Here is a 26,067-nt window from a genome sequence, read left to right on the forward strand (position 1 = left end):
AACTGTCAAGCTTCTTCCTCAGTCTGTCCATCATCTGGAGACACTTCTACCGACTCTTATCTATAGAAACCTTTACCTGTAACCATGATGCTTCTCTCTGTCTGTAACCCGACTTTTCTCTCCATCTGAGCTGTGGATCCCAATCCAAGCAAACAGTCTTTACCTGGTTTCACATCCCTCCACCCTTCAACCTCTTACTAAAGATGCGAGGCCAGTTGAACTTCTACCCAGATGGGGTCTGCCCTCCTTTCCTATGGTCTCTTACTAATTGATTCTTTTGAGTAGAAAAAGTTTTTATTTTATTTTATTTTTTAAAAAAAGACCAACAATATGCTGTTCAAATGCATTGGTATCAAAGCCTCAGAGATTGTGACCTCAATATGGGCATCTTTTCTGAGGCCCTGGGGACAGCTGCTTGCTACATACTGTGACACACAGTGACCTTACCATCTTGAGACTGTTTGTCTAGGGTCATGTCTAGGGCAGAGTGCCCTACATCCCAGAGAACAGATGGGCCCACCCAACATGGGCTCCAGACTCAGACACATTCTGAATCTACCCAAGGACACTGAAGGAAGAATGAGAGGCTTGTAAGAAAAGGGCAAGAGGGAGCTGTGGGTACAGCAGCAAGCAGCATTCGGGGCTCCTCCATGTCTTCCTTCTCCCCAGCAGCCAGAAGTTTCTTCTCTGATGGTTCTTCCTGCCCTCAGAAAGGCCCAGGAACAGGGGGCTCCTTTGGCACTTCAGAATGATCACAAGTAATTTGCGTTTTTATTCATATAGAACAAAATTTACAAAGTCATTCATACAGTTTTTGTTGTTTTTTTTTTTTTTTTTTTACTGACTTCGAAAATTGGGAATATTCAAAATACACTTTTACCCCACTCCATTCTGTCATTATTTACATGTATGTACAAGAAAAATGAAAGAGTTTGTGTGTGTGTGTGTGTGTGTGTGTGTGTGTGTGTGTGTGTGTGTGTGGTCTGTGTTGTCATTTTCTTGTATTAAAAAGCTCTGCTGGTAGGGTGGGTGGGTGGGCGGGCGGGAGGGCAGGCGACACAGTCAGATGGAGGTGCCATGAGAGGTGTCCAGAGCCTCTGGAAGGACGCCTCCAGGCACAGGCTGGAAGGACATGGGGATGGGGGTCTTCACCGGACTCTGTCGAAACAGTCCCCCATTGGGCGACCTGTGTTTGCACTGAATTGAGGGCATGGTGGCTGAGCTGCTCAGTGGCAGTGGCAGGTTGCTGCTGGGCCCTGATGACAGTGTCCGGCTGGTGCCATGACTGCTCTGCTCTGGCAGAAAGGTGCTGACTGAGAGCTGGGTGTTCTGGTACTCCCTTGTGGGCTCCAAAGCTTGGCTTGGAGCCAGGCCCCCCATCTCCAGGGCAGAAAGCTCAATGGATGCTGGGGAAATTTGCTTGTGAGCAATGTCTTCATCCATGAGGCTGTTAATGCGCCGGTGTACCTGTTCCAGATTCACTTCTTTGTCCTGGAGAGAGAAAGCACAGGAAGGTCAAGGACATTCTAAGAGTGTGCTGAGGCCAGCTGGCTGTAAAATTTGGGAACCTGGATTACCAGGCCCATTGAGCTTGCCAGACAGAGTTTCCCCAGATTGCTCCCACCTTCCCTCAATCAGATAGATAGTCAACCCTTGGTTATCTGGGGAATCCATACACTAGAACACTAATTTGTATACAGCAGTGACCCAGATAACAGGCATCAAAGGCCTTCCCCACCTCTAATGCACTCAGCTTAGAATCCCTGACATGCCCAGGGGCAACCCCAGGTGGGGGACAAGAATGTCAGGAAAATAGAGGGAACGGTCTGGATCCCCAATGAGCCCCATGCATTTGAAGTTTGAATTCACATCCCTCTAAGGCTTGATAATGTCACCACTGCCTTACACAAAGAAAAGCAGGTTTAGGATAATGTCATGGATTCATTCCACAACCCCATGAATGTTAGAGGCTTCTAGAACATCTGGATTCTATGTGCAAAAGCTATGGAAAAGCAACTCTGTCCTACCTGGCAACCTATTTTTTTTTTCTGTGTAGAATCTTTAGTTCATTCCAAAGGGGAAGCATATTCCCATCTGGCTAATAGGACATGGGAACTTGCACGGGGAGAGGAACAGGAACAGAGAGGTGTCAAGAGGACGTATGGCTTCTCAAATAGGTAGCCTCACCCTTGACCCTGACTCACCATAGTGGCGGACATGACAGGAGACCTTTGGTTTATTTGTCTGCTGAAGAATATAAATAAAGAATATAACAACTACTGTAATTCTTGCCAAGTAAACTGATGTTGTGTCCTCAATGTTCAAGTGAATTAATGTGGTCACTAAGCTTGAGAGCTCAAGGAAGATGTCATCTGCTTCTAGTCCTCCCTCACATCCCAGTGAAGAGGACAACTTCCAGGAAATGAGCTATATCATCTCCCAAATAAGGGTAAGAGCTGCAGTACCAGTTGGGACTCTGGGTACCAACATTTCAGGCAAGATGGTGGCTACAACTGGTCCTTTCTGATTTCAGACTCCAAGAAAAATACTGTGTCAAAGCTCATTTCTAAAATACAATCTTACCAGTTCTCTAGTGCTCAGAGCATATTTCAGAGAAAGAAAAAAAAACCCTCTATGTTGTAGGTATCTTAAAAATATCAAGAGATGTAGAAGCCTTGACATGCTTTCAAAAGGAAGAAGAAATGACCTTGTAAAGCAGAGGTTGCCCCAGTGATTGATTGCTTTGAGCTCTTATGAGGATAAAGGACAGGGTCTTCCCATTAGGAGGCCACATGGAACAAAGGGCATAAGCTCTTCTTATACATGATGCCAACCACAAAGCCAATATTAGGAAGACTCAAGTCACTATTCCTCACATGAGCAAAGAACTAAAGTAGCCCATAATGCACGCCTTCTGTCATTGTTCCCTGCCTTGTGGAAAAGTAAATCATTACTGTCTAAATGTCCATGAGCTCACAGCTGGCATACCGTTCTTCACGTCTGGTAAGACACATACTGTGTTTCCAGATCATCTCCCAAGGCAAGAAAACTGACAGCTTCCATGAGACAATGAAGAACTCATTTCAGGCCAGGAAGAAATGGAATAACAGGGAGCACACTGGTCAGAGGATGAAGGAACACTGTGGAGACTGGCTTGGTGTCAGAAATGGAAATGATATTGAAAGTAATTGAATAGCCACTGAAAAATTCCCACGATGCCAGTGATCTGCAGCCTCCCAGGGATATGACTTCGCTCATCAGTGCCGGGAAGCTACTTCGGAAATAAGAATACCTCTGAGTAGCAAATGCCATAGGAAAACGGGGAGGAAAATGGGTGGAGAGTTCATCCTCTGTTGTGCCTAGTTCAAGATCATTCATGGCATTCCTTTGTCAACTCCTCCCAAACTGTAAAAGTTATACATGCTTCCCAGCTTATAACCTTAAATCTGAACAGTCTTACTGCAAACTGAAAATACCACGAGTTAACAGTAAAATTGCCTTAACTACCGGGCATCCTCACTTAGCAACAATGGCCTAGAGGACTGGTACTTTTTGCTGGTACCCTGCAGCTGGCTAGGGGAGTGGCTCTTTGCTGCTTCTCAGTATTGGCAGAAAATAGGACCACAGTAGTACTTGCCGAAGAAAAGACTAAGAATCTGAAGTATTATTGTCTGCTAGATGCATGTTGCTTTTGAACCATGGTAAAGGTAAAACAATATAGTTGAACCACAGTAGATTAAGGATAATCTAAAGATATAGAAAACTAAATTCAAATTATTTGTTTAATTATTTCATACCATGATTGTGGTAGCTCTGTAAAAATTTCTCCTCAATGTGTGCCTTATCTGTTTGTGTGTGTGTGTGTGTGTGTGTGTTTCTTTTCTTTATATAAAAGAAAAACTTTTCCTTTCTTCATATAAAACTTTTACAGTACTAGCCTATACTTAATATTTGGGGCTCCAGTATCGTGGACTCTGACTACTGATGACTTCTTAAATAATCTATAGTTCATTCGCTTCGGAGAGTTGTGTGGAAATGGCTCTCTTCGTTTATAATACTGTGGAGTGCAGGCAACATTTCCCACTGAACAGACAGACTCAGACAGAGAATGGTTGGCCTGTTATCCCAAAGCAGTTCTCCCACACCTAGTGTTCTGTTCTGTGGCCTTAGCGCCTGGGCACCAGGACAGGGGCCATGGCTCTGTTCATCATGACTCTTATTCCTTCAGCCTTTCACGGCTGCCATGATCTCCCATGCAGCTTTGGCTAAGAGATATGATCCCTCTGACTGCCCTAACCAAAGTCAGTGACACAGCTCAGCTGGTGAAGGTATTTATACACCATTTTCCTCCCCCCCCCCCCAAAAAAAATGCACAATGGCACAGGAGGACCGTAAGATGCAACACTGAGATAGAGTTTCAGATGCTTTTAGGGCTTGAGGCAACAATATTCTCTTCTTTTCAGTTAGAAAAACTTGTAGGAGTCGAGATGAGCCCCGTGCAATCACTGTAGCCTATAGCTTCCACAGAAAAAATGCTACTGAGTGATGTTTCTGAGTTCCCCGTCAATGAACTGCTTAGTTGCATAAGCAACTTCTTTCCCCTTTCTGTTTCCTCTTCAGCACTGTAAGATACCCATTTGGAATGGAAGAAAACGAACTTGTACCATGGACTAATTTGCAACAGGCATGATGCAAATTGTCTTGGTTCCAGATCTGTTTACTCTGGATTCTGACCAGCTATAGGGAAAGCCCAGACCTTTTACTTAGCATCGTCTAAGCCCTGACTCAGGCAGAGGTGCTCTGGAGGCATGGTTGGTCTTTCCGGCACTGGAGACAGAGAAAGGATAAGTTCCTGTATACAATGCCCTAGGGATATAGGAATTTTAGAATCTCTGGTAAAGAGATAACACTTTCTACCCAGTGCCAGAGAACAAGCCTACCTTGGTGGGCTGTTCCAACCAGAGTCCTGTGGAGAAAAGAATGTGAGTGGGAGGAAGCTTTTTAGTTCAGTGCCTTCAGCACTGACATCCAAAGCGCAAATGGGAAGTGGTGGCAGTAGGGGTGGCGTAGGGCACAGGTAATAACTTAGCCTTTAATGCAGCTAAAACAGCATTTACCACCAAAGTATTTAGGATAAAGACTAACCCACGGAATGGATATTTCTTTTTGTTTTTATTTACATGCTGAGAATTTCATATTCTTTATCCTTTCCCAACTCCTCCGAGCTCTTCCCTCACCTGGGGACCCACATCCCTTCAAGTTCTATCTAAAATAATTTTAAAAAAATCCAAAAGAAAGAAAAAAAAATCAAAACTAAAACCAAAACACAAGAGAATAAGCAGGAGCGTGTGTTTTATTTTTCCTGGTAGAACTCTAATAGCATCAAAAAGTAGGTCCAAGATATGACACACAGGGGTACATAAAATTGAAAAGCTCTGCTTGTTCACATACATGTGGGCACCATTGCTGCTGCTACCACGACCACCACCACCACTGCGACCACCACCAACTAAAACCTCAAGTTTGATTTGTGTTGGCTTGCTGTTCCTGTATATCTGATGGCAAGATCCTGAATAGCTTCTTAACCTGGTGTATTTTTCCCCGCCACAATTAAGGATGGATGAATCAGTTGCAAGGAGTATGAAGCCGTGCAGTGCAAATCAAATCCTGGTTATGGTTATCTATTAGCTAACCTTTCCAAGTCAGGATACACAGAACATCTTCACACCAATTGAACACATTTTCCAGAAAGAGCTTCCCAGGCCAGATGGTTGTCAAGAATCCAGCTATCTCAGATCAGTAGGATCTCTTTCTATTCAAATTCCTTTATCCAGGAAGCACCTGGACTAAGCTAAGCCCTAGGTGAAGAGGGCCCCACCAGGAGTCTCCTGTACTGGTTGGTTAACTCTGAAAAAAATGAGCAGTAACTCTAAATGCAGCCTGACCTCCCTGGAAAGGAATGCAGCCTGCCCCAGAGTCTCCACTCCTTAGCCCATGCCTGCTGCTTCCTCTAAAACCAGAACTAAGAGGAGAGAAGTACAAAACCACCATGTTTGGGGCCTTTGAAGATGTGTTCTCTGGGATCACCTGGGACTACAGATTTAGCACATGCAAGGTCATGTCTCTGGCCAAGGAAACAAGAGGCACAAGTAATCAGCTTAAGCAGGGAACATGGCAAAAGTGATTTGAATAACAATCCTTCTTTCAACAAAATGATGTATTCTCTAATGCTATGCAAATCAAATAATGGGCTTTTTAATGTGAACTACATCAGTTTGCATTCTCATTATCCCAAGGCTTCAGTGTTCACCCAGGTAATGGCAGTTGTGGAAAGAGACCTGGGAACTTATGGCTGCCTTCATTAATCTACCATAGGTAACTGACCTAGTCAAACACCCCAGAATAAGACAGAAGATGCATTGATTGCTGTTACCCCAAAACTGCCTGGATTCCAGCTCTGTATTTCTCATACAATGTTAAGTATGATGGCAGATGCAGAAACAGAGGTTACCAGAGAACCACTCTCAGGCAGAGACAAAGTTCTGTAATTAAGCTGCTGTTCACCAACGTGGAAATAATACAGTATATTAAAAAACGGTAATTAACTAAACTATCATCTATGTAACAGCTTGTTTCATGAGGGACTCATTCGAGCTGACTTTGTTTGGAATCCAACAGTTTCTACTTTAAGGTAGGCAGGAACAATACTAGGGCTGAGGGATATTCTGCCTGACCCAGATGGTTGTTGGAAGCATCCCCTACTGCCATTGAGACCCACCAGGTAGTAAATGAGTCCCAGTGGATGGGAACAACCCATCCTCTTCGAGGGTGCTAGAAATTGGTTTTGGGTCTGGTTGTTGTGATTACATGGAAACAAAGAGGTTGGATCGCAAGACAAGAAAATGAGCCCAGAGGATAATTGGTCACTGGTTACAGAGTTGTGGGAGGGTGACCAATCACCTCCCTCACAAGTATTCCTTGGCAGGGAAAGAGTGGGAACCAATGGGTACTGCACACAGCAGGTGGGGATAACAGGACCCAAAGGAATGAGTGGAGACTCTCTCAGTGGAGAGAGATGCTCAAGGTGACCCATGGAGACTGCAGCAATGAGAACAGTACCCACGTCTACCTATATCCAACACTTGAATTCTTTCCTACCACACCAGGCTCACCTTCCTCACCATAGAAGGTTCTTGCACACCTTGACAGGAAGAGGTTGGACAGTTTTAATCCTTGGTAGGATATCAGAAACAAATGCAAAGACTTTGTGAATTATAGTTTTCTAGAGCTTCTTAATATGACTCCATGGAAACTGAGCCCAAGTTCCAGAATTAGTCATCCCTGATATGCAGCCAGAATGGAAAGTCATTGATCCAGCTACAGTGATCATACAACAATTTAACATTTAATAACATTTGCCTTATAGGAGGCCAGACTGGTTCATTCTTTCAATAAATACATTTGAGCTCCTAAGACCAGATGAGCTAATGTTCTTGGTAAAACATTCATCTTTGGTTCCTGGCATATAGAAAATGTTCAATACCTCAATTCTATTTATCACCCCCTAACAAGTGCTCCTGTGTTCCAGAGAGTGGGCAAAGCAACTCAGATGCAGAAATAATGCATATTGGAGACCTTGAAGCAGAAAGAGGTAAAAAGTTACCAATAAGAAAGGAAATAGGCAATGGTAACAGACAAAAATGGCTTCATCTAGGACCTGGTTTTACGATACTCAACATTGTGTAATTTTTCACTTCCTTCTTTTTGTTTAAAAATTGGCTGTTCTCCATATTTACATTTCAAATGTTATCCCCTTTCCCCCACTTCCATCCTCCCTCTCCCTCTCCTTGCTTCCATGAAGGTGCTCCCTCTCCAACCACCCTCTCTACCTCAGTGCTTTGGCATTCCTCTACACTGGGAAAATGTGCCTTCAATGGACCAAAGGCCTCTACTCCCACTGATGCCAGAAAATGCTGTCCTCTGCTACATATGCAACTGGAGCCATGAGTCTTTCCATGTGTACTCATTGGTTGGTGTTTAGTCCCTGGAAGCTCAGAAGGGTTTGACTGGTGTCTTCTTACTGGAGGGCACTGGGATGATTGCTGTAATGCACTAAACTATCTGACAACTGCTCTCAGTTTTTAACAGAAGACAAATACCAAGGTTAAGGGATGTTTTGCTAGAATTTGTCCCAAAGAACAATTGAGTCTCATCCCCTATTTTTAAAAAATCTTTTGGAAGATGTTAGGTTAATTAATGATTAATGACCCTGCACACCTCGAGAAAGCACAGTGTCCTTGCCCTGTGACAAGCCCACCAACCTATCATCCACGTGTCAGCCTTGTTCTCTGTCATTTCTGAGCTGTAATAAGGAAGCCTTCCTTAAATGTTGACTAGGGTTAAGAAAACTGTGCAGTTTGTATAGCAAAGGATGGAAGTAAATCAGGGTATGAAATTAACGAAAGGTCTCCTGGTCTCGATTCACCCATAGGGAAGCAGCCTTGAGGGGCATCGACACAGATGCTGGGCCCTAGGTCAGAAGAAAGGGGTCACTGCTATTCTCTCTCTCTCACTCTCTCTCCCTCCCTCCCTCCTCTCTCACTCTCTCTCTCTCCCTCCCTTCCTCCCTCCCTCCTCTCTCATTCTCTCTCTCTCTCTCCCTCCCTCCCTCCCTCCCTCCTCTCTCTCTCTCTCTTTCTCTCTCTCCTTCTCTCCCCCCCTCTCTCCCTCTCTCTCCCTCCCTCCCTCCTTCTCACTCTCTCTTTCCCTTCCTCCCTCCCTTCCTCCCTCCCTCCCTCCTCTCTCTCTCTCTCTCTCTCTCTCTCTCTCTCTCTCCCTCCTTTCCTCTCTCCTCTCTCTCTCTCTCTCTCTCTCTCTCTCTCTCTCTCTCTCTCTCCCTCCTTTCCTCTCTCCTCTCTCTCTCTCTCTCTCTCTCTCTCTCCGCCAGCTATTCTGTCCTCCATCAGCCACCGTCATCCATGGAAACATGGTGCAGGGAGAGCAAGACAGGGAGAAACCAGAATTCCAACTTGCAGCCCAGTGATGGATGATTCATCCCTCACTCTTCATGTCAGCTCCCATTTGTGCAGTTCTCATCTGTATTTCATGAATATTTCATCCTCAGAGCAACGATTCTACATCCCCCATAAATCTAGCGGGTGGCTCTTAACTGCATCCCTGAGAGCTTGGTGCACTCACCTGCATTGGGTAACTACATAATTGTCTGATTCCTCCGAAAAAATATGAGTCAAATGCACATGAATATTAAGAGGTTGATTGCACATTACTACTCTTCCCTAAAAAGGTGTCTAAACTCTGAAGACATTGCAGCACAACCCATTAAACACAACTTGGGCTCCACCCAAAGACAGATTTTTTTTTTTTTTTTTTTTTTTTTTTTTTTTTTTTTTTTTTTAGCTCTTAAGAAATATAGCAAGCATCCCCAAATGAAACGTTCCAAGAGTTTCCAGATAACCTCAACTAATTGTAATGCTGCTCCATAAAACAAGGGCCAGCAGCAATGGGAAGGGATCTAAATTAAATACATTCATTATTTCACCTCAGTTTTAAAGATAGAATTCTAAATTATTGCCATTTCAGGTCCATCCTCTGCTCCTGATGACAGGTTCAAACCCCTCACCCCAGCATTGAGACACTAGAAGGAGGCCCCCATCCTTCTACTGGCTTCTCCTTCATGCCCTTACTTCCTGTTAGCTCTGTTTACCTTGTTCAAAATACAAATTTCCCATCTTATCTCCAGGTCAGTGGTTTCTACCAATTTTTTATTGATCCACTCTCACATCTTCAAGTCCCAATAATCTTCACCAACCACTCCTTACCCCAACACCATGGCCCTACTGTGTGCTGTCTAGGATAGGGCCCCTCTGTGGTTCTCACTGCTTATGTCAGGACAGCAAAATCTAGAAGATAGAGGCTGGAGAGCTATGCTGCAGCTGCCTAAGAGGTGAGAAGTACCGTGGGAGGGAGAAGAAGGGTCTGTGCAGACATGAAGGAACATGGGATAAACTTTATCTGGAAATTGGGAACCTATAAAAATGGGAAAGGTTCCCATGCAGCCCATTTGAACAGGAGGGGAAGGTAGAGAGCAGCTACTGTGCTGCCCCCGTCTCTTCTGCGTTGCCCACACTGTGAAAGCACAAGCTGAAAGTGTATCCCCCAGAGGGTGCAGACTGATGCAGGAGTGAGAAAGCAGGAAGAGGTGCTGGCAAGGAAGAAGCAAACAGTGTGTGGTCTGGTGGTCTTCTGTGTTCTCTGTTCGCTTGCACCTTTCTATTTATGTCTCTCAGTCTCCCTCTATATCTCTTTCTCTATCACTGCCTCTGTCTCTCTGTCTCTGTCTCTCTGTCTGTCTGTCTCTCTAATTCTGTGTGAGCACAACTGAAATGATCACTGTACTAGGGTCTCTAAAGGGATAAAAATGAAGGTAGACATGGCCTCCTAGTTCCAAAAACACAATGAACTTGATCCCATGTCCCTGCTCACATCTTTCCCTTCTATGGTTTAGGACTGATAGGAGAGCAATCAGGATAGTGGCAAAGCCAAAGTTCCTTCCTTCCTTCCTTCCTTCCTTCCTTTTTTCCTTCCTTCCTTCCTTCCCCTCTCCTTCCTTCTCTTCCTCCTTTCCTTCCATGGAGATTTAGGAAGTCCTAAGGGGAAGACAGATGATGTCCTGAGAACACTTTGGTGCTGACTCAGCAGTGCCAGCCACCCACAGAAAAAAACACCAAACTTACTGCCTGAAATGTGAGTACTGAGTCCAAGGGGCAGGGGACAGCCATTGCCTTCCTCCTCAGGGCCTCCCTTGCAGATTGATGGATGAGGGAACAGTCAGCCAATCATGGAAGATCCCAGAAACAGATGCCAGGATGAGCCAGTGCTGCGGTTTAATGGTAGCAGCTCCAACTCCAACCAGGCTAAGTGAGATCACCCCACTCTACCCTCTCCTTCCTGCTTGTGTTTCCTGCCCTGGTTTATTTTGCTTTTCTCCTTGACCTCCCACCCGTGAAGCCAATTAATGTACGTGAGCGTCACCTTGACCTCCAGTAAAAATAAAATAAGGACTATCAGGCAAACTTCTGAATCAGGGTTGCCTTCAGACAGAATGCCAGCTGCTTTTATGGCTTCTTATTTAAGATTTATCTCTAGAAGCCTCTACAGAATCTATAAGCTGAAGTCTGATTCTTGATGAAGCCAGGGTGTGAGTAGCAGGAAGTGACTACAAATGGACGAAGTGCCTAAGCTTGTCCCATAGATGCCTATGTGTATGTTTCTGTGGGCAGGGGATCATCACAAAGTGACACTTTTTTGACATCTCTTTGGGGAGGGGCACTACCTTAAAGAAGTTCATTTCAAAAACAAAACCAGAAAGTGGTCTTGAAGAACAAATACGATGCACGTGTCAAGGGACAGACTCAGCAGTGGTTGGTGCAGAACGTGGGAGAAGTGCCCAGAACCTAGAGTCTGGACAGAGCTCCAGTATGTCCCATGGTGGCAAGACTACGCTTTGTGAAACCAAGGGTTACAGGGGGCTCAGGGAAGCCTTAGTGGGGCCACTGGGCCTACAGCTCTGTGAGACACCAAAGAGAACCAAGAAGGAATGCGGGCTCCTCTCTTACCCTACAGGTGGTCTCTCCAGGTCAGGGTGGAGGCACATGAACGGGGCAGGGTGGGGAAGGGCTCTCTGGTGCTGCCCATGCTGTACCTGCTCTATAGATAAATACAGGACTTTAGTGGCCTTGGCCGGTCCTTTGGCACTTCGTTCAAACATGACAACACCCCCTACATTTTCTCTATTTATTTAAAAACAAAATGAAATATGACATATTCCCCCAATATCCAATGCTGCTGGGTCCAGACAAGGTGATTCAGATAAATACTATCTGGAAGAAAACCACCCACCAAATAAATGGCCCATGGAGACACCCTGCCACTGGACTATGGCAAGGCTATGAAGATACCAACCTCTTTGGGAGTCTCCTGGTGGCACCGGTTGCTATTCCACCATAACTCTAGAGCAGCCACGAGGCAGGCGAGAAGGAGACCAATGGCTAAAATGCAGAAGACCCCAGCGAAGCTGTGCAGCTTAAGGGATTTGCCATCAGTCTGGGCACTGGAATGGCTGGTGAGGTCACAGCGGCCTGTGTGTGGCCACCACTTCTGCTTGAGCACATCCAGGTCCCCTGTGTCTTGCAGCTCCAGGATCCTGCAAGAGACAACACAGGTGAGCCATGGCCATTGATGTCATCAGCTTAGCTGTACGGTCCTACCACTGGTCTGCCATGCTCACTGTCGAATCATCAGAGCGATTCTCAGAGTTAGGTTATTCCTTGAGGTATTCTGCACACTGCCTGCACACAAAGTCCTCTTCTCAGAACATATAATGGCATTTGTTTCCTCTCCCTCCTGAACCAGTGGCTCAGTGACGAAGCATGTCAGGCTCCGCACGTGGATTGCAGATGAAATTCTCAGGATAAGATTGGGAGACACAGAAATGAAGGAGGCAAACCCAAGAATGCATACTTAGTGTGCTCACAGTCATAAATTTGTTTTCAGTGAAAGCGTAACATCTGAAAATCATGCATCCTTAATTCCAGGGTCAGGAATCCAAAATACTTCAAAATCTGAAACTTTTTGAGTATCTACATGATACCACAAATGGAAAATTCCACATTCGTTCTCTTCCATGTCAATAAAACAAACCTTGTTATGCAGAAACTTATTTAAAACATTATATAAGATTATGTACGGCTATATGTATATAATACATATGAAATATAAATGAATGTCATGTTTATACTTAAGCTCCATTCAAGATATCCCAGTACATATATGAAAATATTTCAGATTGAAAGAAAAAATCCAAAATATTAAAACATTTCTTTTTTGTCCCATCCAATTTGGAAAATGGAAACTCCACTTTTCTATATTGTCTGTCCTAACAGGAGTCATTTTATCCTTCTTTATTCCGTTTGACTTAAGAAGATGCTGCACTATGCCAAGAGCAATGCTCAGTGTTGCTAAGTTTATTGTCTTAAGATACAAACACCAGCCCTAAGTCAATAAGGTCTACAGCGTAAGGTCAGAAGTTATGGCAAACATGAGGAAATGAAGCTGAGTCAGGAAGCCACATATGTTTTAAGCTGGAGACTTAAGGAAGGGTTGTGAGGAGACAAAGGCAAATTAAACTAAAGGATGATGGACCATGAAGCTTCAAGTAGTGATATAGTTGTCTCTGTGTGCATTGTGTATTTATACTCTTACAAGATCTTTCAGAATCCTTGATGCCAACACTCCGGAATTGATTTCTATTGTCTTATTTTACAGAGAAGGAAATCAAGGCATGGATAGGCGAAATACATTCCCATAGTCACTTTGAGGATGACATCAATTGATACTAGAATATGTGTAAATATTCTGTCTGGTGCAAAGATATCATTGTGATTAAGCAGCTGCAAGACAGCAGTAGAGCTGTAGAGAGGAGAGTAAGGAAGAGTGAGGCACAGGATGAAGACATTGAAAACAGACAGTCTAGGGTGTGAGCCCTACCAGGGTGAGTGAGGGGGTCTCGGTGAATAATGGTGGGAAAAATCCTCATGGTGGTGGGTTATACAATTGTGGTGTTTTGTGGATTTGTAGGGTTCTACACAAATGAATTCGACAGTTATAACTGGTAGTTTCCAGACTCACAATAGGGAAGCCTTTCCAACTGAAGTAGTCTTTGAGTCAGGTCCTTGGAGATGTATTTAGCTGATAATACCTGTAGCAACCTCCTTGGACTCTGGGTATGTGTGCAGTTAATGAACTGCAGAAGCTCAGTTGGGGAGTTGTGTAGCCTCTGCCCTGGACTTATATGTACAGGTCTGAGTCTGGACCAGCATACCATACATGGATCTGTATCTAAAGAACAGAAAGGACAACAACAGCCTGAGAGTATCCCTGGACATGTCTATATCACAGATCCATCCTGGAATAGCCTCTTACTACCGGGGAAAGACCAGGGTCAGTACAGAGCAGGGTTTGATTTCATCTGTGTGTTATAGATTCATAGCTCCCATTCTAATAAACAGGGTAGAAACTTTCCATGTTTTCCACGTGCAAGCTTAGTAAATATCATAACAAAAGCTACTTGTTAGCAGATATTTATTCTGTCAACAAATGTGTGAATGTATTGTTGAACAATGAAAACAAACCAAAGATGAAAGGGCCATGGTGAAATTATAAAACTATCCAGCAAGTGATTTAGAGGAATGATAATCGAAAAAGGCTTGGAGTATGGAAATGCCTGGGATGCGACAGTACCCGAGGTCACTGATTTACATGCACATCCGGGTGTTTTGTGGCTGTTCTCAGAATGTCCCTGAAACCCACAAGTCTATAATTGGGCGTGGCATGATGAACTGAGCAGCTAGAATCCTGCTAACTATCATGTATGGCTTTGCTCAGGCCTGGAAACTGCATGTGCGCCTGCCCACCGGCCTTTGTTAAGTCTCTGGTGGCTAAGATGGGTAGGGTGAGCTTATTGTAAGTTGCAGAGCTAGGATGCAAATATTCAGGCTGCCAGGGCCCAGGAGGAGGCTAATGGTTGAACCACTTGCTAACCACAAAGAATTCATAGCTTTGTGTTTATAAATACAAATTTTCACTGATGGAGATTAGTTCTAATCCAGATTCTGAATTTCTCAACTCTCACCCCCTAGTCAACAATATCTGAGAGTGAATAAAAGTGCCCATCTCAGTGGTCATTAGGTGATAATACAGTGAGTACTAACTGCTTCCATAAAACTAGTTAGTAGTTGTGTGGCCAGATGGCCATATTGACCAACTTCTCAAGACAGTCTTTGTAGGAGCTACCTGTTACTGAGAGAAGACTGTAAGGGCAAGTCATTTATAGTGATTGAATCTGCCTAGCTGCATGCCAAGCAATGCTTAATATGTCCCTTTTATTTTCTGTAGGCCTCAGCACAGAATCTACCTGACTTGCCCAAAGCTGCACTTAGAAAGGATCAATGCTCTTCTTCAGCTCTGGGCCTTTAGCGATATGGGAGGCCATGCTCTTTCTATGACAACAGACTGTTATACAGAGGTTAAGTTCTGACCAGGGGGATGACAAGGCCCTGAATGTACTGTAGGATCTGATCTCAAGCTTTCTGTGTAGGGAGTGATTCTGATGCCTTGATTGGAAATCTGCTTGTGACTGCTGAAAGTCCCGTTCCCCAGTTGGCTCTGGATCAGTCAATAAAGATAATAGTAGCCAATTAGCTGGACAGAGTAGGCAGGACTTCCAGTTTTTCTTCAGGCAGGCTAGCAGATGCAGGAAAGGAAAAAGAAATGAGGAATGCTTCAGAGGAAGAAAAGCCACCAGTCATGAGAATGGAATGGAGTGGCCATTGGCCACTTCCACGACTGAGCCTAGGGTAACAGGTGGGAGGTTCGAAACATAACTAGGTTGAGGGCAGATGTAGGGTGCTAAGCTGGGAGTATAAAGAAGGGCACAGTAGCCAGGGAAGGCTTAGAAGCTGTGTGTGTATGTGTGTGTATGTGTGTGTGTGTGTGTGTGTGTGTGTGTGTGTGTATGTATGTATGTGTGTGTGTGTTTCATGAACAGATCCAAAGGAACCTGGGTAGGGCTGGTAGCTTGGTCCACCTGGAGCTTAACATGGGAGAGCAAAATCTACACACAACATGTCTGGACAACATCAGGTAGGCTGCTTACATTCTCTGACCTTTCCTTTCATAGCTGTAGGTATCTTCCACGGCATATCTTATTTCAGGAAAAATATATGGCAACTTACAGAAAAACACAGAATTAAAAAAAAAAAGCAACAGAACAAGAAAGTATAAATATAGAAGTAACAAGACAAACAAGTCATGGGAACAAAATGCCTTCAAGAATGAGGCTAACCTAATGTGCACTATTACAATTTATACTCCTACTTATGAGGAACCAGAGTGATAAGAGCCATTTCCTGAAGCTGGGCTCTCTATTTTCTAGACAGATATAATTGCAGGTGCTTTCCTTTATTCAATAGTTGTAGAGCCTGCTACACAGTAGGTGCTCAATAAATGACTATTAAGTTGTTAAATGTTTATTGAATGCCCACTCTGCATGCTGTGGTCTGCAAAACTGTTACAGCACATAACCCCACACCATGTAGACTTACATCTACATCTTAGCCTCTGTCAAAACAAACAAATAGCTTGACTCCTAAGATGAAGGGAAAGAAAACCACAGAAATTGTAGATAAGCCTGTAATCTATTACTTACACAATGCAGGCCCTTATTCAAAAAGCATAGTGTGTTGTTCCCCGAAGCAGCCCACTTCAATTTTCTGAGGCACATTCAAGCTAAAGGCTGCTCACAATGAGCTTGCAGTGTGTAACAGAACCTCTTCTAGAACTAATAGTAACAGAAAGTTAGAAATAAAGACTGGAGCATTCCCCTAAAAGGCAGATAGATGCCTGTGCACTGGAAGGAGGGATACTCCCAGTTCTTTAAGAGGCAATGCCACAGAGACACATGACAATACTGCTGAAGGTTAGCACAGTCCTCTGAATACAGAGTCTTCTGATAAAACTGAGAAGGGGTGTTATTTCTTGCAAGAAAGACATGGAAAGTTCCCTTTTTATGATGATGACTGGCATGGGAGGGAGACTGCATGCTGGCTGTGGTCTACTAACCAATGCAGCCATATAAAGAAGACCTGACTCCTTCAGCAGGCAACACAGCTATTGGTAATAGAGGGGAGCAGCACTTCTCTAACTCATCTCCATCTTCTCCATTTTGAGGATTTTTCACTTTTCCTTTGACCCAGTCTGGGTATTCCTAACTGCATTGCTGCCCTGAGTCTACCTGACAAAGTTGTCAAGATTCAAACTTCGTAGTCAACATCTGCTTTCTTCTTTCCTAGTATATTGCACTTATATCTGCAGATTTACAGGAGAAACTTAGCTGAGCTAGCTCAGGGGCCTCCTACTTTCCACTAATGGGTCTCATACATTTATGAGCACTATCTTGAGACTCACTGGCTGTTTGGGTGTTGCTGTTCCACTTGCCTTATGGGTTCCTTTACCATCTGCTCTACAAAGATATCTGCAGGCTCATGGTCCATGCAATCACCCTGAAACTCCTATCTGGGAAAAATCAACATGTATAAACTTCAGAAATACCACTGTATTATGAATCCCAAAGATTTTTCATACTTTTAATTTGAAGAACTGAAAGATGCCTCTTATTCCCTTCTCACTGTTCTCCACTCCAGAGGGCAAAGTAAGGTATGGAATATATATGTGAAGTTCTGGAGAAAACCTACAGCCACACTTACCTTACCTGCTCTTACACCTTCACCAAGTTTGGCAAACACAGCACTGACTACATTGGTTGTAAACCCTACTTCTCAGTCTTCTTTGGTGAATCTGAGGCTTAGCTGATCCTGTGGAAGAGGATTCAATCTAGAAATCTAGAAAAGGACAGGTTTATGACAATGTTCCTGCCCCCTCTTGTTGAGTTTTTTGATGAACCTTCCCTTAGAACTTCTTCAATCTCCTCAATTCTAATTCCATTCATCCTCAGCAGGATGCCATGTCACAAATATGTCCAATCTGAGGGTCTGAGGCTAGACCTCTTGAGAGATAAGAGCCTTGGCTGGTAAACCGGCTACAAGAAAATGGGCATTGAGTTTACCAATACCCTTCAAATCTATTCTCCCTGCTTAAATCCAGGTCATTCAGACCATATAAACGGATATATCAAAGAACCAATATGAAATAAAGAGAGATTGTTATTCTAAGAAAGAAGAACAGTTTGTGACTTGATCATGCCCAATAGTCTAGAATTAAGAAGACTCAAGGGACAAACTCATACCAACAATCACATGGGAAATAAGCACAAGTTCAAAGTAGACATGCTGCATTGGTTTCTGATGGTGACATCCATTTAGTTCCACACAGTAGAAAACTCCCTGTCTATTTAATCATCCCTCCTCTTTCTCCACAATGTTCCTGAGTTTCCCTAATATTAATGAGAAGAAATCAGAATTAATTAACTCTCAGAAGATGGCACAGAAACCCAGAAGCCTACTTTTGGTGTTGGGAAAATGGGGAAGAAAGGAAATGAGAGGTCTGCCTCTCATAACAACAAAGGGCAAGGTCCACCTCTTGCCCCAGAGGATTTTAGCCTCTATCTCATCCAGCCAGGATGATAAAGACAGTCTGCTTCTCTGACTCTTACTTTGCATCCCCACATGGATGGCTCATACTTTAAAAAAGGGGGGGGGGTTGTTTAGCTTCCCCAGATCCTATTTATTAATTTATCTGACTGACTCCTATGTGCCTCAGGTATTACTACCTGTGAGAAGTATTTCTGGGTCCCTTCAGATGGCTTCTTATGCCAATCCCACTCATGGTACACTGTTTGACGGTGCACTGATGTGATCTACTTACATCTTCCTAGTACTTAGAAAAATGGGAGGAGTGAATGCATTGATGATAGCTCTTATGTCATAGAAGGAGGTTTTTCCTCTGTTCCAGCTGCCAAGGCTGCTGGAATTGTCTTGTTGTTGTGCCTACCTCTGGGAGAAGAGGTCCCTGTAGGGGCTGCCATGTTGCAGGGCAATCCCGTAGCCCTTGCTGCTGATGCTGTTGCCGATGACGGTCACTGAGCAGTCATCATCTGTCAGGGCTGCATACTCAACCACGGCCACATCCCACAGAAAGGCGTAGTTCCCCTTCTTTGCCTGAAAGACCCAAATCACCATGAAGCCCGGCATGGCTATGTAGCTATATTGTTTCAAGCAGTGTGACATCTCAATTGCTAGGTTCCAGGGACTCCTCTAAGTGGTCCCACTCATTCTGTACAACAGTTCTCCTAGCATCTTTGACGTGTACATATGCCACTGATTTAAACCACTCATCTTAGTAGATCCATCTGCAGTTCATAGGGCAGGTGGAGAGGAGGAGCTGGAGGTACGTCACAGTGACATTGACCCATTTCTCAATTTAGTACACTCACCCTTAGGGAGTGTAGATAGTGACATTTGGCAATTAAGATTACAAAGTAGAGTTTTAGGGGGCTCATAATACCACGTGGGTGGGGTAAATCTCTTCCCTGGAGAATATAAATGCTGAGAGGATTGCGGGTTTTTTTTTATTATTATTAATAACCTCCGGACTGTTAAGTCTTGCTTACCATGAACATGTGCATGAGTCCAGTGCCTCTGGGTTGCCAAGATGGAATACCAAGCAAAGGCACATGTCTAGAGTTTGCTATGCATAGGAAGGTCCCATTATGGAGTGGGACCTGATAGTTACAACAATATGCAAGGCTTTTGCCACTTGCCTTTCACTGCATTGACCTGAGGATAAGTTTATGCCCTCTGACTCAATGTACACACACATGTACCTTTTAATTTCTTTGTTGTATGTAGGGGGGGATTGAAACAGAACCTTGCTGTGCTGTCTAGACTGGCTTTAAATTAGATCCTCTTATTCTATCAAGAGTAGGTTTCTAGCCCTAGTACTTCCATACAGTAGGACAGTTGCAGATTCTTCCACTGGGAAACTAGCTGTATCCCTAGCCGATACCCCTCAAACCCTTCCAGGGAAGACACTCAATTCTATCTTGAGCAGTGCTTCTAAATTGGACTAAAAATTGGGCAGGAATGTGAACGGTTTTTCTTCTTCCAAAGAGGCATTGTCACTTGACTTTCTTAAAATACTGTATAACATTCTTAATGTATCAGAGTGCCTAGTTTCCTTTCTCTGTTGAACATACAGATGCTTCTGGCCTTGTTGTCCCTCCCACTATGGCTCACACTGGATTCTGTAAAGCATAGCTGTAGACTTGGTAATAGGGCTGAAGCATTATAGACAAAATTAAACCCAGTTGGCAAACTGTAGGCTTCTTGGTACTGTCCAGGGCATTGTTCCAGTTCCTGCCTTTATTGGCTTTTCATTTCCTCTAAGGTTCTTCATGAAGTAAATGGATGCTAAAAATCAGGCTTTTATTTTTTTGGATTTTTCTTTTCCCCTTTGGGTGGAAGAGATTTTTGAGAAAGGTTTTGAGAAAGGATTATATCATATAGCCCAGGCTGCTCTTAAGGCATGATCACCCTACCCACCCCTCCCAACTAGTGGGATTACAAAAACACAATACCACACCTAGAAGGATGTTTCTTTTCTTAAGACCCTAAGTGCCCATGACTCAAGCTGTCTTACTTCCTTGGCAGTTTCTTTCCCGTGGAAATAGTTGTGGGCAGAAAATGATCCCCTGCACTAGGGACTGGCTTCTCCCAGCAGTTCACACAACCTTGTAAGAAATGACACACACCTGTGCCACATACTGCCTGTCACCCTCTGCCCAATCCAATATTCTATCAAGGCCTCTTTCCTCAGCCAATCCAATCTCAGAAGTCTTAAAGGACTTTGAACCAGGTTGCAAAATTACACACATCTCTCTCCCTCCACGTAGAAAGATAACAGTCTTTGTAATTTTCTCCCGCTGGCAAACAAGTTTTCCCATGAAAAGATATAAATTTTCAACCTCTAGTACCAAGTTTCTCTGCAAAATGTTTACTTATGACCTAATATTTGGCTTCAGTCAAACTAGGGAGCATTTCACATCCAAGCTTGCAATTCAACATGACAATCAGACACGGTTATTTGTACGATTTCAAAAGGGCATGTCATGTTGAAGGAAGAATTAAGATCAGCTTCCTTTCTACTTCACAAGTGATGTTTTGCAAAGAAAAAAATGAAATAAACTGGCTCAAACCAACTGGAAACTGACTTTCGAACAGCTCCTGTGGTCTTTCGGTGGGTTTGGGGTGGCTGGAGTCCCTCAACACAAATCCATGAGCATGCAGTGTGTAGACTCACAGATAGGCAAGCACAGCCACAGGGGGAAAGCCTGCATCTACAGCCCTATTGTGCTAGGCTGCACGGAACACAACATCTGAAAAACATGAAGTCAATGTCCTTGCCTCCACTCCAAGCTACACACTCAGGATTTTCTCTAGAAGTAAGAAGTTACCTTCTCGAGCAGATGAGTGATCCCAAGTAAACAATGACCAAACTAACCACTGTCTTTCTTGTTTGCTTGAGGAATCATGGCTGGACCTCTCTAGTCTACATGATCATACCATAGTATGAACACTAATAAATCGTAAAAGGATACTTGCTGTGACAGGACCCAACTGCAAAGGGGCAGGCCAACATCTGTATCATTCTGAGCAACATATTCTTAGCACAAAACAAACAAAAACAACAAAAAACCCAAAGCATAAAAATTTATTTGTGATCATTAATATCCCAGAATTTTTAGCCCTACCCAGAGTAAAATGCAGTACTAAAATTTCCCCTTATGGAGGGTATTTTGGACCTGGAAGGTATCACCACAATCTTTCTGGTGAAACACCAAGGCTTTATGAGATATGAATATTTCAGAACTAACTAGAAAGAAATCCAAATGTTTAGAGAAATGGGTCAGTCAGTAAAATGTCTGGTGTGCAAATATGAGGACCTGAGTTCAGATTCTGAGCACTTCGAAAAGAATCAGGATGCAGCCCCAGGCAGCTATAACCCTGGTGCCAGGGAAACAAAGACGGGCAGTTCCTAGTACCTTGCTTGCCAACTCTCCTAACCCAATGTTCCAAGCCTCAGCAAAAGACTTTTTCTTAAAAACTAAGGTTTAGAGCCATTGAGAATGACAGCTGTTAGTGAGTTCTAGCTGCCACACATGTCTACATGTATCAGTGTCAAGACATTCACAGCAGTCATACCTCTGTCACCTCCTACTTCACCCTTTGTATAATGAGCTCCATCCTTCATTTTTTGAAGAATTATTTATTTATTTTATGTATGTGGGTAAACTGTCACTATCATCAGACACACTGGAAGAGGACATCAGATCCCATCACAGATGGATGTGAGCCACCATGTGGTTGCTGGGAATTGAACTCAGGGCCTCTGGAAGAGCAGACAGTGCTCTTAACCACTGAGCCATCTCTCCAGCCCATCCACCCTTCATTTTAAAAGGCTAGGATAAACTTTCTTGTAATGTCAGAAGCATTATTGTTTGTTTGTCATTGAAGAGGGTTTTCCTGTGTAGTCCTGGCTGTCTTGGAACTCACTTTGTAGACCAGGCTGGCCTCTAACTCAGAGATCTACCTGCCTCTGCCTCCTGAGTGCTGGGATTAAAGGTATGTGCCACCGTTACCTGGGAGGACCAATTTTCTACATACATTGTAACAATTATAAATCTATCTTCTTATATGATGCTGTTGATATACAAGCTGGGTTTGAGCATATCATGGACAAAGTATTTCAAGTTCCTGAACTCCAAAAGAACTTTTCTGTCATAACTACCTTTACTTTCAGTTTTTTTCCTTAATGTAAATGCCTTAAACATTTACTTCCTAGCTGGTGGTACTATTTTGGGATATTTATAGGCTACTGCAGAAAGCCTTTGCAGGTTATATACAGGCCCTGTCTCCTGGTTTGCTCTTTACTTTCTGGCACACTCTGTCAATGAGTTTAAAGATTCTGTTATTCTACCCCTGCTACATAGAACGAAATCCCCCTGAAACTGAAGGCTAGAATAATGTTCCTCCCTCATGCTGCTTGGGTCAGATGCTATGATCACAGCAGTGCAAGAAAATGACTAACACACGAAGCCAGGGTTTCTTTCCACTCCACTTCCTGATTCGGCTACCCAGTCAAGCCTCAGGGTCCTGTCAAGTCTCTGGTTTCTTTGGGTCAGTGTGTCTACCACTCTTTCTCCATGCCTGAGACTATTTCAGAAATCTCCCATGCTAGGATACAGCACCAATTCCTTATAAGCAGTAATGTCTTTCAATAATGGATGTTTTTAGACTCCAAGAAGAATGCGTGAACATAGGAATTTAGCCTTTCCTCAACTGTACAACATTCACAGAGAAGATAAACCCAGCCATCCTCCTGTCATGTTCCAGAATCCCTACTCTGAATGTCCCCATGAATTTATTATTTTTACCACTTCCTGTTTTTACTTCCCTTGGTGTGGTCCTTTCCCTACCTTAGCAGGAGGCTGTGATGAGCTGTAGGAGGCAGTGTCTGAGAACAGGCAGGACAGGCTGTGAGCTGCTTAGAAGGAGAATGTTGGCATTATTTCATGATGCCTAAGAGATCAAAGTGATACTACAGCTTTTGCTGTGCTTTGAAGACAAGACCAATCCAAAAACTTTTAACACTTTTACTGATTTGGTTGTCCATTTATAATAACAAATATACACTCAATTTCTAATCATTGATTGTCATGTATCATTCAGCTGCTGAAAAGCTGGGCAGCCGGCAGGGCTCAGTACAGTCTGATGTTCTTCCAGCCTCTGCCCCTATGTGAAGCTTAGCTAGGCACGGGTAGTTTCTTGTGATCCTGGAAGCCATTTAGGATTAGGTCTAGAGCCCTGGTACACTTATTCAAGCTTCTTCCAAATGTTTTAGAGGGGATTTGTAGATTGATTTTTAAAAGAAGAGATGGCAAAGTTAAGATTGCCTTGAATATAATGTGAAATATAATGTGACTGCCTACAGTATTACTTTTAATTAATAATGACCAATTTTAGTTAAACTATTGTAAAATTGGATTATCTTTCATAGTCACTAGCACCAGAAAATGATACTGTACTTTGGAAAGCAATGTAGTATCATAAAATGGACATTTAAAGTTCTTATATCTTTTATCCTGGCAAAATGGAATTTTACTTAAAAAGTAACACACACACACACACACACACACACACACACACACACACACACCACACACACACACACACACACACACATATATAAAACATAAGAAATATTCAAAGTTGACACTAAAGTAAATGTAAATATTTTAACTATTCAATGTCAGGGAAATAATTTAGTAAATGATGGTTCATTTACAATGCACATTAGGTTCAAAGACTGAAGAAAAACTATATACACAACTCTGAAAGTTTTGGGAATATTTTCATCCCATCTTAGCTTGCTTCTAAATATTTTGCCTACTATGTTTTTCTTCTCCTTCTCTATACACAAAATTGATTGATTAATTAATTAGGACAAAATGATAATCGTTAGCACACATATGAAGAACGCATACATGAGGTTGTTAGGGAAAGGAAGCAGAGTATCTTTGGCAATCATTAAGTTCAGTTAAAGTCAAGGACCTGGGGGACTCAAGTTATCAGAATGCCAGCAATAGAAAGTGGAAGATAGACTCCTGCTCCTTCTCTGAGGTCCACTCCCTTCCCAAACTGACTGAAGACCTGGGGCTGTCACTAGGAACAGAGACAAATGGTTGTCTGGATTAAGCCCTTAACATGTTTTTCCTAACATTTCTCATAACATGATTAGTGACAATTTTTGAGGAAGGCCAAGCACATAGCCACAGCCACAGGTGAGCTGCAGTATGGTGACCGACTTGCTTGCCCTGTACCACACTGGTAATAAATTGAGACTGCATTGCTGCTCATTGCTCCATTGCTTCTATCCTCACTAAAGCTCACCTGGAAGCAAACCTCCAGAGCCACGAGCCATGGAGATAAGAATCTCATTATGTTCTTCTATTCCATCCTAACTGCATAGAGAAGGGAGATCACAAGCACAATGCTATTCCAAACAAGCAGGAATGATGGTGCTGCCAGCATCAGTTACAAATGCAACTGGAATGAAGTGTTGAGGGAAGCTGGGCATCTGTAGTGCCAGGAGCAAGCTGCTAGATACCAGTACTTACAAGTCCAATATCTTTCAGTGGTTGAACAGAGCCTTAAGAGAAGAACCCCAGTATCCTTTTACAGATGAAGTGACCAGGGCTCTAGAAATGTCATATCCTAAACAAGTAAAACATGAAGTAGGGACAACTGGATTCCAACTTTCTACAAAGACACGTTTGCTTTCTCTCCCGTGCTTGAACCCATGAAAGGAGGACTGGAGGAAAGATTCCATAGGTCTATGCCCCTGAACAGTTTCCTGAAGAAGCATGCTGATTACAGGTCTCATATAAATGTCTATGCATTTTTTTTCTTCAGCTTTTTAGACAAAGATGTTTCATGAAACTTTTGCCATTCTAGGGGAAAGAAGGACACGGGTGGGTAATATCCCTAGGGATTCTTTGGACACTTGGTGTATCTTTATTTGCATTAACTATCCATGGAATGTGCTCCCTGCCCTTTCCTGCATCCTTTCTCTGGCAGAGCCTGCCTTCTGCATATCTAAAAACGGTGCTCTTATGGCCATAGTCATACAACGGAGATGATTGCCAGGCACAGCCTGAACCCTGGCTGCTGCTATACCTGCATTACACACCATTCTAAGTCACAAGAGGTACCAGGAAGACCCAGAGACCATCTGCAGAGAAAAGGACAATTTTACAGCTTGCTGGTAGAAGTGTGGGCTGGCATGCTATTTCTGGAATGGCAATTCAGTAAAGAGAATTGCGTGCTTTTCAAATCTGCATATGCAGCAGTTCACCCCTTTTGAGATGTATTCTATACAATTACTTGTTTGCTGAAAAGATGTTTATCCAAAAAAATAAAAGAACCAGAAAAATACTGTTAAACCTTCAAGAAACTGGAAACTAAATGCACATTACTTGAGAGTCAGGTGGTATCATTAAATGATGAAATATCTTTCTGGCAATATAGTACTTTTTAAAAGCACTGAATGTTGATAGAATTGTTCAGGATAAAAAGAAGAAAAAAAGAGGCAGCCCCAGGCGACGCATTAGGCTGAGCTTCAGAGTCTAAATACACGAACTGGATCCCAGGCACATTCCTTGCCAGCTGTGTGAGTGCTGATAAGTTGATTAACACCTCTGGGCCTTGGTTCTACTGGATATAAAATGGACAGAGCTCTGATGAAAATTAAATACTTCAATATATATGATATGCTTAGGGCTTTGCTAAATGAGTTACACCTAATATTAGAATACTTAGTGAAAAACAGCTTGGTACAATGGATGATATTACTTGTGTAATGATATCTCTTGTACAATGGAGGATATCAGCGATTATGGTCAAAAAAGTATTTATG

General features: G+C 43.2%; 1 protein-coding gene across 1 annotated transcript in view; it reads right to left on the bottom strand.

Moving 5' to 3' along the window:
* Nucleotides 1-1,062: 1,062 nt before the first annotated feature.
* Nucleotides 1,063-26,067, bottom strand: part of GRID1 (glutamate ionotropic receptor delta type subunit 1) — a gene marked incomplete at both ends in the record, with an annotated part of 697,530 nt that continues 672,525 nt past the window's right edge. Inside the window, 3 exons of the mRNA XM_080926245.1 lie at nucleotides 1,063-1,491; nucleotides 11,983-12,223; nucleotides 18,586-18,752. Of these exons, the coding sequence (XP_080782371.1) occupies nucleotides 1,063-1,491; nucleotides 11,983-12,223; nucleotides 18,586-18,752 (837 nt within the window). The remainder of the gene's footprint in view (nucleotides 1,492-11,982; nucleotides 12,224-18,585; nucleotides 18,753-26,067) is intronic.

Source organism: Micromys minutus (genome assembly GCF_963924665.1).
Source record: "Micromys minutus genome assembly, chromosome: 12".
NCBI lineage: Eukaryota > Metazoa > Chordata > Mammalia > Rodentia > Muridae > Micromys > Micromys minutus.